This window comes from Tachypleus tridentatus, chromosome 4 (genome assembly GCF_004210375.1).
Source record: "Tachypleus tridentatus isolate NWPU-2018 chromosome 4, ASM421037v1, whole genome shotgun sequence".
NCBI lineage: Eukaryota > Metazoa > Arthropoda > Merostomata > Xiphosura > Limulidae > Tachypleus > Tachypleus tridentatus.
This window is the reverse complement of record NC_134828.1, coordinates 41,831,877-41,847,519: the sequence shown is the minus strand read 5'-3', so window position 1 is coordinate 41,847,519 and position 15,643 is coordinate 41,831,877. Positions and strand designations below refer to the sequence as shown.

The 15,643-nt window shown below is 31.3% G+C and overlaps 1 protein-coding gene across 2 annotated transcripts in view; it reads left to right on the top strand.

Annotated features, from left to right (window-relative positions):
• Nucleotides 1–15,643, top strand: part of bsf (bicoid stability factor) — a 93,733-nt gene that overhangs the window by 25,140 nt on the left and 52,950 nt on the right. For both annotated transcript variants that reach the window (XR_013027294.1, XM_076497973.1), the window contains exons 15-19: nucleotides 141–235; nucleotides 5,280–5,337; nucleotides 7,329–7,420; nucleotides 8,390–8,467; nucleotides 9,023–9,097. Coding sequence is in view for 1 of the 2 variants with exons in the window: in XM_076497973.1 (XP_076354088.1) it covers nucleotides 141–235; nucleotides 5,280–5,337; nucleotides 7,329–7,420; nucleotides 8,390–8,467; nucleotides 9,023–9,097 (398 nt within the window). In the remaining variant the exon portion in view is untranslated. The remainder of the gene's footprint in view (nucleotides 1–140; nucleotides 236–5,279; nucleotides 5,338–7,328; nucleotides 7,421–8,389; nucleotides 8,468–9,022; nucleotides 9,098–15,643) is intronic.

Below are 15,643 nucleotides of genomic sequence, written 5' to 3'. Positions count from 1 at the left end.
ATTCATCTTGTATGTCTAAAAATCCATAACACAAGATACAGCTGTAATTTATTAACTGGAATATGATAGAAGTAAAGGTAGTTGGTATTTTTTAAATATTTTCATATGCTTTTTTAAAATTTAAATTTTATTACTTTCAGTTGATCAGTACCCTGTCAGATTAAATGCCATCTTACTAACAAAAGCTTTAGCCACATCCTGCAAAAACACAGGAGACTTGGAATCAACATTGAAGGTCTGTTACATTTACTTAAAAGCTCTTGTGATATTTGTAAACTTCATACATTGTCTGGTAATGTGACTAATTTTCATTGAGGTTTTGGTGTTAATAGAGCCTGTAGTCTATAAAGATACTATCATCATCACAGATTTGATAGTTCACTAAAACATAATATCTTGTTGAATGATTTATGTTGATTCACATTTTTGTTCAGCAAATAATAATAATAATTTAATAAATAGTGTCTTACTTAAACTTAGGTTATAATTTTGGTAGTTTTGATTGTTGGAAATTATTTCATTCTAATTATATTTAGTCTCCAACATTTTATGGTATTTTGTACTTTATTTGTTTGAAAGTGTTATTTATAATAACTGGCACCAACTGCAAATAAATAATGTTAAAATGGGGGTAATTGTATTTGTGTAGATTGTTATGATGGCACAGTTTTTTATATGTTGCAATTTAGAAAAGTAGATGAAGTTTTGAATAACTTCGAAGAGTTTTAATAATTCTGCACATAAAAATTACATATGTACATATATATTTATACAAAAGATGAATTTTTTGCTAGAAATCATGCATCCAATCTACAGAGGAACTTTTTGTAAAATCCCAATTACCTATTTCTATATTTTGAGTGATAAACTGTGTCATGTCAAAATAAAATGATTAAAACTTTACAAGGTTTTTTAAGTTAAAGGCCTTTACTCAGGATAGTGGTTTTCTCCAGTTACAGTTTAATTTTTCTATCCTATATAGAGCTAGCGTAGCTTTGATTAGTCATAAAATACCTAGAATTACACTGTTATATTTTTTTAGGTAAGGTTAAGATAAATCATTTTTATTCATTGAATAAGACTTGTGTTAGTACCCTGAACCACTGTGTTTTATTCAGAAAGTCTGTTCAGATACCTCTGTTCTGCCATGTTTTGTGAATGATCATTTACAGTCGTGCCATGTTCTATGAATGATCATTTGTATGTTTTTTGAATGATGAGTTATGTTGCTGTGTTTTACATGAATGAGAAGACTTTCCAACATTTTACATTTATTTAAATTTTGTATGCCCCCGGACCCCCCTAGTCAGGCGTGGCTGCGCCGCGCTGTGGCGCCTCTGGCGCCAGACTACATACCTTTTCCTCTTTTTTTTCATAAATGTCATTAGCATGCCTGATTATTGTACTTAACCAGTACAAATTTTTGCTAAATCTTAATTAAATGTGTTACTTAAGATTAATATCTTTAGACTTCATGGATAGAATCACAAACTGTAGATTATATCAAGGAGATATTTTAGTGTTTTTAGGCATAGAATATCATTTAGTAATACTTTAGTTCCAATTGATTAATCTTTATTTCTTTTAAGAATTAAACTATAACAAGATGGTTTCTATTCTACTGACATAAATCACCTAATCAGCCAAAAATGTGAACAACTTTTTTTTTCCCTACAAGTAAAACAGTAACCTAGATAGGAATTTATCCTCGCTTTCCTACTTAAAGACCTTTACATTTACTTATGGAAGAACATTTTGCAAATAAATTCACTTTTATCAAAAAACCTGAAATCTGGTAAGGTATATTGATGATGTATGTAATGTATGGTGACACTAGAAAAACAGTCCATTTAAGTTTATAGAATTTTACAATACCAGGAATCCAAATATCATAATTTTCATTCTAAAGTAGAATATGTTAGTTTTTCTCCTTTGTTAAATGTTAATGTAAAATGAGAAAGGAATAACATGACTACCTCAGAAAAACCCATACCATCTCAGTGCTACTGCACACAATATTTTGTCAGAAAAATGTCCTATTTTACCTATGCAAACCATGCTTTAACATTTTTTACTCACAGAGAGAACCTACAGACTAAGTTGGGTTACTTAAAAAATGTAGTTGTCTCAATACTTTAATTATTGTTGGCAAAGTTTTTACTAATACTTTGTACATGGTCAGTTGATGTGACTGACCTTGTAACCTCAAATTGACCATCAAAGTTTCCACATTTTACTTGATGGGGGAATACTAGCTAACTCTATTCTTGTTTGGCCTCACATCCTTACAAGATGACTTTTTTGCAGTGAAGATATTTAATGTCCTCTTAGAAATTATATGTCTGTAATTCACTGAAGTTGAACAGTTTGTAATATTGAAAATCTATAAATGTTCCTGATCAAATTCTGTAATTTTTTCATTAATAGGCATTAATCACAATTATAGATTCTGGGGCTTATAGCACACTGACTGTAGCTGGCTAATAATAATCTTCTTCTATTACTGTTTCTCATCTAGCTGTTTTTATATGAATCTTGCAAGTTTCTTGAAGTTCCATCAGTGTTCAAAAATGCTATTGTGTTGTCATAAAACAAGTATTGTTGATTCTTATTCTCAAGAATCTTCTACAGATTTCAAGAACAGATAGAATTGCTCAATACACGGCCAACAATACGTGTCACATGCTAAAAGAAAACTATACTGAAAAACATCTAGGTTAATATTAAAATAAATGTATAATGGTAAACATTATTACAGTATACATATATAATGTAATAATTTGTAGTGATTACAGAATGAAAGATGCATATTTTATATTTATTTTTTATTGTTATTACAAGGTTGGTTGAACTGAACCAACCCATACAGAAATATGGTAGTGAAAATAACAGATAAAATAGTTTTTTTCTAAAAAAAAAAAAGGATAATTATTTCACATGTGAAATTTGAAACTTTTCTGATGCATAAAAATATTTGTAATCTTAAGATCAAATTTACTTTGCATGATGGATTTTCAACATTCAGAAAGAAAAAAAGGCGTGAGAAAAACAGTACTGAAGAAATTTTAAAACTTAATTTCAAAAATGTGATATTTTGCACAAAAAGCCTTGTAATGTTTACTAATGTGCAAAATGGTGAAAATGTGCTGACTAATTTAAAAGCTATAAAATACAAACTGCAATAAATACTAAATGGTTACAAAGTTGGTCCTTCCCTGTGGTGAAGAGTAAAAATATTATATAATTTTCTAGGTCTAAACACTGGGAGGAAACTTTTAAACTGAAGACAAAATAGACAGTACTCTGTACTGAAAACCATGCAATATAATGCATCTTTTGATAGACTGAAACTATTATCTTTCTATTGGTTATGTATAATATAGTATGAAATATCAGAGAGAACTATTGGTATTTTATGAAGGAGGACATATGACAGATGAGTGTGTCATGTGCGTTGATTTTCTAGTTTGTCTCCATAAACAAATAAGGTTGAAAGCTATAGAAATTACTCTGCTTTGGTAATTTCTATATTATAATAAGTAACTTTCAGAGAGTGGTTGTAAATAATTTAGAGAATGGAAAAGACCAAGTCAACAAATGTCATGATTCTCACACTACAGAAAATTGAGGATTTTTAAAAGAATATTTCACTACAAAATTAAGAACTTAAAACTTATATTAAAATTTCATTTATTAACTATATTTTGATGTTAAATTTATTTATATACAATGATAAAGTAGTTTAATTAAATTTTAAATATAACTGTTTCAAAGATCATGACATGCACTCTGACCTACCTGAAATTAGAGCGTTAAGCTACAAATTGTAAAAATGTGCTAGTTTGAGTCTTTCCCTTATCAGTAACAAAAACATAACATTTCTTTATGGATCCTTTTATGTCAGAAATTGCCAGTGAAATTATTAGTTTACTTAGTAACATAGAAATGTGTAAAAATTGTTTTTAAACTTTCACACAAGATAAGTGCTTTACTACTTACCTTGAAACAAAATCTAGTGAAGAAACAAAAGCCAGATGTACAACGTATCCTGTGTGAATGTGGTAAGAAATATATTGTACAAACCTTGTGTACCTTGGAAATCATATCCAAAGAATGCCTGAGTCTTATGTCCACAGGTGTATCTGAGAAAGCAGCCTTAACATGTCAATTGGAATAATTTCTTAAAATACTTTGGAATAATTTTTTTCTCCTACACCAGCTTAAACAGAGCAACAAATGAGCTTGTTTAGAGACGACAAAAATTACTAAAGCAGGTGATTTTTTCACTAAATCATAACAGTGGCTCTACTAACATTGGTAAGATTTAGCTAAGTTTAGTCACCTTCTGTTCACAAATTTGACCAGCCTTTTTTTTTTTGTCATATACTCTAAAATTAAACAGTTATGTCAGAACATTTCTATATGTCTCATAAATAATTCCATCTTTTATCTATGTGTAAGTATATTGATTTTTTATACAAACCCTGTATTCTCATATATATCATACCTGAATAAGTGAAGAAAGACCATTATTCTGTTTAAACAGGTAGTAGGTTCTGTGTATCATATATTTTTCAATATGCTTATAAATCATTGTTGGTCAGTTTTTGTTGTATTAACACAGTATGTGTTTGTGCACAAGTAGCCTCAGGATGATAGTGTTTTCAGAATATATTACAGTTTTTTATGAATGATAAGCTGAATTTATTTGCTTATTACGTTCATGAATATTTGCAGCTTTGCAATGTTTTCAGTAGTTTTAGGGAAGTTACTTACCAAAAGTGGTTTGTACAAGCTACTTGTAAAAAATACTTAAGCTGTTTTGGAAATGTACCTACCTATATGTAAAATTACTTTGACACATTAGGTAGCTTTGCTTAAGTTATTTTGAGAAAAAAAAAACCTATGATTAAAGATACTAAGAGATGATACCTAACAATATTTCAATTTACTTACAGAAAATAACTGTGAGTACGTATATAAAGAAAATGCCTAGCCATATTTAAGTTACTTTGAGAAAGTAACTAAATTTTGTTTCCAGGGCTGTGTTCATTAATGTACCTGTTACCTAGGTTTAATAGTAATTTTGCTGTCAAGGTTCTGTTCAGTATTGCATCTTTTACTTTTAAATCATTTAATTGTAACTTCCTTTATTGCTTAGTTGTGATATTTTTATTGGATTATGTAATATACTCATTAACAATTAGTCTATGAATTTTAAGTAAAACTAATGTAATATGTCTAAGTAACTGTTTTTCACAAGAAAATTCTTTAAACAGATTCTTCAACATTTAACTGATAACCCTGAAAGACTAGCTGATACTGTACAGAGTGTGGGTGAGTTTCTCTTTATTTTGTAATTTTTGTTTGAGTGTATTTCATGGTATACATAATCCTCTTTAACCAATTTCAGACTGGTAGTATGTTATTGATATCCCTTGATTTATTCCTTACAATGGAACACTTAACCATGTTGCAGGAAACTTAATAAAAGCTTGCTAAAGTAGTGTTTAGTTTCATTTTAAAAAATTGTATGAATTGATTTAATTTTTCAATAATTTCTTTACATTAAAATTTTAAATATTTTGAAAAACTATAGAAATACAATTATCAAAACTGTCTACTCAATATTCAATAACAAAGTATTTGAGTCCTTATAAGCTCTTCATATATTGCTATGTAGGAAAATTCCCTTAGTTTGGAAACAAATATGATTTAATACAAGAACCTTTTGGGAATAGAAAGAAAATCTAAATAAAGTGTAAAAAAAAGATTTACAGATCTGTGATTTGTTTATAAGTTTTCCAAACTTCCTATTAGATTTGTTTGTTCACTTCTGTAAAAGAACTGTATAGTAAATTTTTTTAGAAAACCAAAAATTGCTATTAACACTGCTTTACTTGTAATAATTTCAAGTAGTTTATAATTTACTAATGTAATTAACTCTGCATGAAGATATTTTCAAATTTGTTTCATTAGTGATTATTTAGACATGTTATGTGTCATCAAAGAAAAAGGTGGGCTTATATTAATAACACCTCTATAGAGAAGGGAAATTTTGAGAGGAACAAGACATTGGTAATTGTATTCTGAAGAGATGGTGCTTTCTTATAAAATAGAAATGTATTCCTTGAGATGAGCAGAAAGCTTCTAAAATACATTAAGTGCTTTGTACAGAAATGAACACTCAGAACTGTGCAGAAATGCATGTTTGAACTTTTTTGTTCTTTGTGAATTGTGCTAAATAAATGTTTAAAATAACAAAATATCAAATTTGAAATGTTTCTTGGTGAGAAAATTGATGAAATAAATTTAGACTTAATATTTTTGCTTATATTTTTTAAACTTAATATGATGCTGTGTGTGAAATACCTGAAAGGTGTTGTGTAGTATGGTAATGGTTTAAATACTTGTGTTTTACTGCCTCTTCTTGGGTGAAAAATACTGCATTATTAGTTTGGGTAGCTATTTCAGTTACTAGTTAAAACTTTTGACCTTTAATGATTCCTACTCAACTATCATGGCCTAAGCAGTTTCATAGAAATAAAAATGTCTTTTAGAGATTATTTTGTATTCTCCCCAGTTTAAGTACCGAGATAAAGTAAACACAGCACTGATAGACCATTATGCAGCTTTATCCTTAATTAACAGCAGAACCTTCCTGCATTGTAATTTGATTATAAAGTTGTGGAGATAATTATCATGAGTGTCAAACATTTTTAAAAATGTTTCCTTACCTATTCTCTAGTTGTTTTAAAGTAACATTTCAGATGAGTGTTCTTTAAAATGTACTTTCCAGTTAATACAGGTAAATTTAGGTGTTTTTATTTTCTGTAGTGCATATTGAAGTGTATAAAACATTTGAATATCAGTAATAAATGACCATATAGGACCAAACGTTTTTTATAATTTCACTTTATGGCTTCTACAAGAGCATTTAACTAAAACATAAACCATACATTGGAGTGCAAAACTTCATTTGGTTTACATAATAAATTACTTGAATCTTTAGCATGTATTTTTAAAAGTTTTTTCTTGTTGTTGACATAATTGCATTTGTGAAATAATAAGCTGCTATCTGTAGTAAACATTCTTTTTAAAATCTAAATTACAGATAGCAATAACAAAAGTTAAGATGAAAAACTACAATAATTATAATTATGGGCACTGTCCTCTGTCCCCATTAATGGTAGTAAAATTTAGATGTTGTAAAGTTTTTTGTTTCTGAAAATTGGCTTTCAATAGGAATTATACTAATTAATAAGAAACTGATATGGTGATGAGATAAACAGTGTTATTTTGGGGTTATTGTTATGTTTCATTTTCAGATTGGTGTGGACAGTTTCTTCTTGACTATCTTTCAGCTTGTCAGAACAATACTGATACCATAGAAAATGTCTTAAATAAAATGGTAGAAAAGGTAGGTGACTGATACTTTTAAATTCCTAACATTTTGGTTTCTATTTTATTTCTTGGCTTCAAACTTTCTATTACTTGTGTGAGGTTCTCTAGTGGGACAGTGGTAAGTTTACACACTTAGTGCTAAAATCCAGGGTTTGATTCCCTATAGTGGATACAGCAAATACCCCAATGTGGATTTGCTGTAAAATAACCAATCTAACAGCTTGCGTGACAATAGCAAGCAATGCTAAAGCTATCTGTAAGAGGAAACAAATAAATGAAAATAACAACAGGCCACAGTTCTTTAAAGAACTTTATGTTTACTATTTATAATTTTTCACTTGTCATTTCACTCATATTTATATGATTTATCTATCAATAACATTATACAGCACAATTACAATTATCACTCAATTACCACTACTTAAGTTAAACATTTAAAAACTACACGTTCAACAATGAAATGCTGTTTTTATTACTTTTGCTTAAAACAGCAAGAATTTGAAACTGTGGGGACTAGCATTCATGAGAATCATACATTTATAATGTTGGAAGAATGTACGTTGTTATTGATTACTACACAATGAGATAGTAAAGATGACGTTAAGGATATATTTTATTAGTCATTATGTTCTGAGATATTAAATCATGGTTCAGAAAAGTAACGCATCTATTTTTCTATAATTTTATTTGTATTAAACGTCTTTGTCAAACATTTTCCAAAGGGAACATTTTTATTTCTTGTTAATGTGTAATTCATTGAATTCATACAGTGTTTAGCAAATAATTGACTATTTTGACATTTAACCAATGTATGTTTTTAAAAAAAACATTTTAGAAGTTTTGTAAATGTATTGTAGTGTTAATGATCAAATGTTTATATTTTTAGGGTGTATATAACCTACTGATAGCCTAGAAATAAATTAAGATGTGTGTAATGATATTACTCTATGTGAGTTAAATATATATACAAATTTTTTTATGATAGGATATGAAGATATCTCATAATACTGTTGATATTATTCTCAACCGTATAAAAGATGGAATTAATGATAACATCACTACAGTAAGTATCACTTTACCATGCTGGTTAAAGTTTATAAAAATATGAAAATTTAACATCTCTGCTGTAACATGACACCCAATCTATGAAAATGTTAGTGTTATGTATCTTTGTAAAAATACAAAAAAACTTCTTTGTTTGAATGCTTGTTTAGACTATAATGGAGGCATATTAACAAGGGTTTATATCTTTAACTTATTTTGCATGCTGTCACAGTATAAGAAATAAAAGGTTTCAAAACAGATATATTTTTTGTTTGTGTACATTGTAGTTTGTTTAGTAAGATAGAAAATTTCATTCTTCTGTGTGAAGAAAGTAATGGTCTGCAATAGATGTAATTAATTATACAGAGGAGCATAAGATTGAAAAACGAAGTAATTATGAAGTGTTATTGCAAAACTGAAACATGTCATCCAAATATTAAAACATACTAGATGGTTGAAGGTGTATTTGTAATGTTTAATAATATTTCTTTTGTGGGGTTTGGTAAATGGTAGAATTAGAATGAATAACAGAATATTTTCCTTGAAAGTGTATCTTTAATTTCTTACTCAACAGCTTCTAGAACAAATGGCTACATCAAATTTACAAGTTGCTCCTGATGATATAGATTCCACTTCAGTTGCTCATCCTGTAAGTTTTGAAGACAGAAAAATTTCATTGAAAAAAAAAAAGCAAACTTAAGTTTCTTAACCCTTTCCTACCTGGTAACATTGTTTCTGCAGCTATTGCATTTGCATTCATAAGAATTAATAGAAATTCAGAAATAACTGAAACATGCATAAGTGCACACACGAAACAAGGATAATAGTTGAATGTTTGGTAAATTCTTAACAAAATGAATACAGTTGTGTGATATCACTATCTGTTACATAAAATGCCTCTAAAAGTTGACTTTAATATTGGGTTGTGTACATTCACAAGCGACAAAATGAATAATTATTTTTAAAATAATATAAATAATATTTATCTCAGTACATTTTATTTTTAAAAGTAATTACTTAATCCTTTCAAAATTGGATGAGACTGTTTCAGAAAAACGTTTTGATCTCTAGCCTCATGTTGGGTTAATTTGACAAAACATATCATTATTCTTAAATTATAAGTTACAGTTATTGTAAAAGAAAACAGTATTGCTAAAATACTGTCAACAAGATAAGCAAGCAAGTGAGGGAGCCCATTAAAATTATCAGTTTTACCTTGTATCCATAACACAAAATTATAGTGTAGTTAGTGTATTTGAAGATGTGTGACCACAAAATGTTCCTACCATTGTTTCACAAGTAAATTATTAAAAATTTAAAATCCATGTAAAGAGAAAAGAAAGCTCTAGGTCAAGTTGGTTATGAGAAATAAATTGTCCCAAATATCAGATATGTTTATAATTTACTTAGCTTTAAAAACTTTAAAGTGTAAAACACAAAAGGGAGTTAGCATGAATTGACACTTTTTGACATCTCGGATTAAAATAAAATTTTTTTTGAAATAATTTGAGCTTTGCAGCTTTGTTTCATTTGTTAATGTATTATGTTTCTAGACAGGAGTTAGAAATACTTGTATTCTACAAATAAGTGTTACATTTGGTGGAGCAAAAATGCCTATTAGGGTTAGCAGTTTGGGATTATTTTTTAAACACTTTATCAAAGACATATTAATGCAAGATGCACCAGAACAAAACTATAGTTATAGATTTGTAGATAAATCAGAATTTTTTAAAACTTGATGAGATGCCAGGCTGAAAAGGGTTAAAGCAGTGAATTAGTTGAAGACATTTTTATAAATATAAGATACTTTCTAACACAGTATAATGCATGTCATGTTCTATTGTTAAAACTCTATTTTTAGAAAGATTGTTATTGTCTTAAAATATTGAATTTTCATGATTTCATTATTTATATATTTCTCAGTATTATAGATCTCTGAACTTCACTCTGTTTTGTTTAATTGTTGTTTTTTAACTTTGTTTTATAATTATTATTTTATGAAAACTTAAGTTTGGCATTTATTGCAAATTGTGATTAACTGAAATAGGGCAAATTTTTCAACACATGTCACAATGTTTTAGCAAGTACATTAAAAATATAATTGTAGTATTTTATTTTCATGGTATATGAATAAAATTGGCATCAAAACTAAGATAGCAATCGAAATTTTAATATTTACATTTTAAGTCCTCAATTTCTTCAAGCAATATTAAAATAAAATCCTCAATATTCCATAGTATGAGAATTGTTGTATTTTCTCTGTAAATATCTTGTCTTCTCTAATTTATTTACTACCTTTCCAAGAATTATAAAATATGTAAACTACTCAGTACAATGTTGTCATCACTCAGGCAAAGCATATTTTTTATAGCCTTTAATCTTTACAATGCAAAGTGTTGTCTTTAATCTTGTTTTTCAAAGTTGTATTGTATAATATATTATTTATAACTAATAGGAAGCCAAGGTTTTAATATGTCAAATAATGTATTACATAATGTTTATTTCTATACAGAGAGTTCTACTTTCAGTTCAAACTTGTTTTCCTCAGGAAACACATCAAATAGCTTAGCTGCATTTTTAACGGCTCAATAGTTAGAAAGGTTAGAAATGTGATAGTTAAAGGACATTGACTGTTTTTTGCACATTATTATTCTGTGTTCTTTTGAAGATTATTTAATTAAGTAAAATGTTTAGTGCAGTAGTATCATTCGCTTACAAAAGTAGAGTAATGTTTCATTGACAGTGGACCACAAAAAAACAACAACCAGGTAAGTACGTTTTCATTTTTCTTTCATGTGTATCATTTATTTATTATTATAAAAGTAACTGAAATGCTCAAAATGAGAAAGTTTCTAGGTTAGATCAGGTAAAATAAAGAATAATGATAATTTTTAACAAAGTACATGTTTGTAAGAAGCTTGTACATTGTGTAATTTGATTTCGTTACTTGAGCTACATATTCATCAAAAGATCTCAACTTATGTGGTGGTAATATTAGTTAGATATGTTCTAACAGCAACAAAAAATTAAATTTAAGTGGAAACAAATATATACTGTTAGAAGTTTAAAGTTTTAGGATAAGCACTTGTAGGTTAGTGTTACAATATAAAGTTATTATAGAAAGAAAAATGTAATTTTTTTTTTATAGTTGCAAGGCTGGTCAACTTTGTCAACATCATGTTGTATTAGGGTAGAGAAAATAACAGATAAAATATAAAGTTTAAATGGAAAAAAAAGTTTCAAATATATATAGGAGGTTTGACAGATTATGCAAATGAAATTTGAATTTTTTTACATGAGGAAAATTATTTTCAGCATGAAACAAACTTTGCACATGGAGCAGAGACCACTTTGACTTCATATATTTATAGATTCTTCGTAAATAACTTTTATTTAACTAAATAATACACCAAAAAACATTAAATAATAACATGCAAAAAGCAGATAATATCCTATAACTATTGCACTTTTTCTCGCTTTTTAACTATGCAACATGAGCCATTACAAATTTATCCAAGCTAGTCAGTATGTTTTTTGTGGGAACAAAACTCATACTAAAAGAGAAATTGATAATTATCTGTACAGAAGACAATATATCATTTGATAGGTGAGCTGGCTCTCCAAAGTCAGTCTGAAAGCTTCACTCTGGTGACATATTGGTGGAAACATTCACATCTCAACATAGTGAACTCCTCTTGCATTCAAAGGGGATTGCAGATATACCTATTGAGGTTACACTTTGTGCTACTTTTAATTCATCACAAGGAGTTATTGTTGAAAGTGATTTGAAGAATATCCCCGAGACTGAGATTCTCACTGGTTTGTCCACCTAAGGTGTTTCTGCAGTGAGCCGTCCATAACATACATTCCAGCAAACCCCAAGATCCACTTCCTCTGGTTCCGAGTATGGGCATTTCCTTGGATATATTTTCTTCTCCCACTCCAAGATGCAAAACATCTATCTCCTGCTTCTCTTACAATTCTTCTGATTGTTTTTAACTGGATCTGGCAGGAGAATGATTTTCCAGATGCCTGGTGTCAGGCTATTGTCCTACCTTTCTCTAAGCCTGGGAAGGATCCCAAGATTCCTTCAAACTACCATCCAATTGCTTTGATGAGCTGTCTCTGTAAAACTTTAGAGAGGATGATTAATGCTCGTCTTGTTTGGTTCTTCGAATCAAACAACCTCCTCTTACCCATCTAGTGTGGGTTCCGATGACAACACTCAACCATGGACCACCTGTTTCAAATTGAAACATCAATCAGATAAGTCTTTTTCAAACAACAACATCTTGTATCAATATTCTTTAACCTTGAGAAGGCTTATGATGATGCATGGAGGTATGGTATTTTGAGAGACCTCCACTTACACAGGTTATGTCATCATTTGCCCATTTTTATTAAAATATTTTAGTGGACAAGCGATTTCAAGTTTGTATGAGTTTGATACTTTCCCTATCTATTGTCCTACCTTTCTCGAAGCCTGGGAAGGGTCCCAAGATTCCTTCAAACTATCATCCAATTGCTTTGATGAGCTGTCTCTGTAAGACCTTAGAGAGAATAGTTAATGCTCATTTTGTTTAGTTCTTCAATTCAAACAACCTTCTCTAGCCCACCCACTGCAGGTTCTGATGACAACGTTTTACCATGTACCATCTGATTCAACTTGAAACGTTATCAGAGGAGCCTTTCTCAAATGACAACTTCTTGTGTCAGTATTCTTTGACATTGAGAAGGCTTATGATACAACATGGAGGTATGGCATTTTGTGAGACTTTCATACATATGGTGGTTACATGAACATTTGCCCATTTTTATTAAAAAAAATTTTAATAGCTGGGAGATTTCAAGTTCATGTGGGTTTAACACTTTCCTGTTTTTTTCTACAGGAACTTGGAGACTCTTGGGGCTGTATTTTGAGAGTCACACTTTTCAGTATCAAGATTAATGCCATCACTGAACAACTCCGTCTCACTATTGCAAACAGGCTCTATGTCGATGACTTTCGCTTCTCGTGTCAGTCGTCGAACATGAGTTATATTGAGGTATATGTGTGGTCTCTGAGACAAAGTTCTTAAGGCTTATCTTTGACCATAAGCTGATCTTTATACCACACAGCTATGGGTAAAATGTACAAGAATACTGAACATCTTCCATCACTTGGGGAGCGGATCAATATTCTATGTTAAAGATATATCGTGCTCTTATTCAATCAAAACTAGACTATGGATCACAGGTTTGTGACTCTTCCAGGACCTCGGCCTTGAAGATGTTGGGCTAAGTTCATGATCAGAGACTCCAGACTGCACCAGGGCTTTCTGCACTTCCTCAGTTCAGAGCTTATACCCAGAGTCTCATGAACCTCCTCTGCATCTCTGTCATTTGCAACTCTCTTTACTGTATGCTTCAATACTTCGTTCCTTCCCAAAGCATCCCACCTGGGGTTGTGTTTTCTTTCCTCGGTGGGCCGTACTTTTTCAGAACAGATGATCTGCCATTGCTCCTTTAGGCCTTCATATCCAGGTGCATTTGGATGAATTGGGTCTGTCCTTGGATAACATACTGTGTCTATTGGTCAGCCCATTTCACCATGGCTGCTTATTACAGTCCCCAAATGAGATCTATTTTTAAGTCAACCGAGAAAAGCAGACTCTCCCAATTGGAAATACTGTCTGTTATTTGCTGAATACCTTTTGAACAATCCTTTCATTCCTGTTTATACAGATGGTTCGAAATCAGGTGACTGTGTGGGCTTTGCCAGGTTTTGTTGTGGTTCGGTGGTTGCGTGCAGAATCCCCTCTACAGCTTCTGTGTTCACTGCTGAACTGTATGCCATTTCTCTTGTCCTGGATTACATAGAAGCTAAGCAGTACTCAAATTCCACTATTTATACTGACTCACTTAGTTCTCTACTGGCCCTGTAATCGCTTCACGTTAGTTCTCACCCTATTCTCGCTGATATTCGAAACCTACTGGCTTATTTCTCCTTAACATCTACTTCTATCCAATTTTTCTGGATACCAGGCCACGTTGGTATTTGCAGGAACAGCCTCGCTGATACTGCAGCTAAATCTGTCTACTCTGGCACTATCACTGCTGTTCCTTACATGGACTATGGTCCTGTATTCAAGGCTCAGCTCCTTTCCAGTTGACAGTCAACTTGGAGTGAGCAATGTCAAAACAAGCTTTTCCAAATAAAACTCTCTGCTGGACTTTGGCCATCTTACTACCGTAATGATTGGAAAGAGGAAGTTGTTCTAACTACACTTCACATCGGTCACAGTTTTTTAATTCATCATTTTCTTTTATCTGTGACTGATGCACCAATGTGCTGTCTTTGTAACACTCAGGTCACAATGAGCCACAATCTCAACAATGGCACCTTTTTAAACATGTTTTATCCCAAGGTTTATCCCCTTGGTGTGGATTCCTGTACGTGGTGAGGGGACCTTCCAGGGAAGGTTCTGTTCTATCTGGTTACCTTCTCTGGGATCTAAACATCCACCCACGTGTTTGCCGTGCGTGGCGACCCGTGAAGGGGAGGAGAGGATCCTGGTGGTTGAGGGGTCCAACCCTAACATGCCACTTTGGCCTCGCATTCCTGTAGACGGGCGGCCTTTGGGTGGCCCCCCTTGGGTCAATCGGCTGGTCCACTTGGGCTAGAGTCAACCAAGTACCAGTGTTGGAAGTTCTCAACGGGTGTTGTGGACATTGTGCCTGATGCTGGTGTTTTGGTATAGTGCTCACAAAATCCTGGCATTGCTGCATTGTCCTTGCATGACTTTGTAGTGCGTCCCCTTGTAGGGCTCCATGGTGGGTGGGGTCAGTGGGTACCGAAATTTTTTCCTTTTACTATGGATCCTCCAAAAAATTTAAATAAAATTGTAAAAAAACAGTCAATGGGTAAGCGACCACGTCTTGAATACTCAGAACAGCAATCTTCAACATCAGTAACACACGTACTTCATTTTCTTATATTACATTCTCTTTCGGAAAAACTTTTAGGGCAAATGTCCCCTTTTTTTTTATTCAAAAGGGACTAGAGGGACTTGCTGGCTCTCCTAAGTCAGTAAAGAAACTTCGATCTGGTGACATATTGGTTGAAACATCCACATCCCAACACAGTGAACTCCTCTTGAATTCAAAGGCAATTGGGGATATACCTATTGAGGTTACACCCCATGCTACCTTGAAT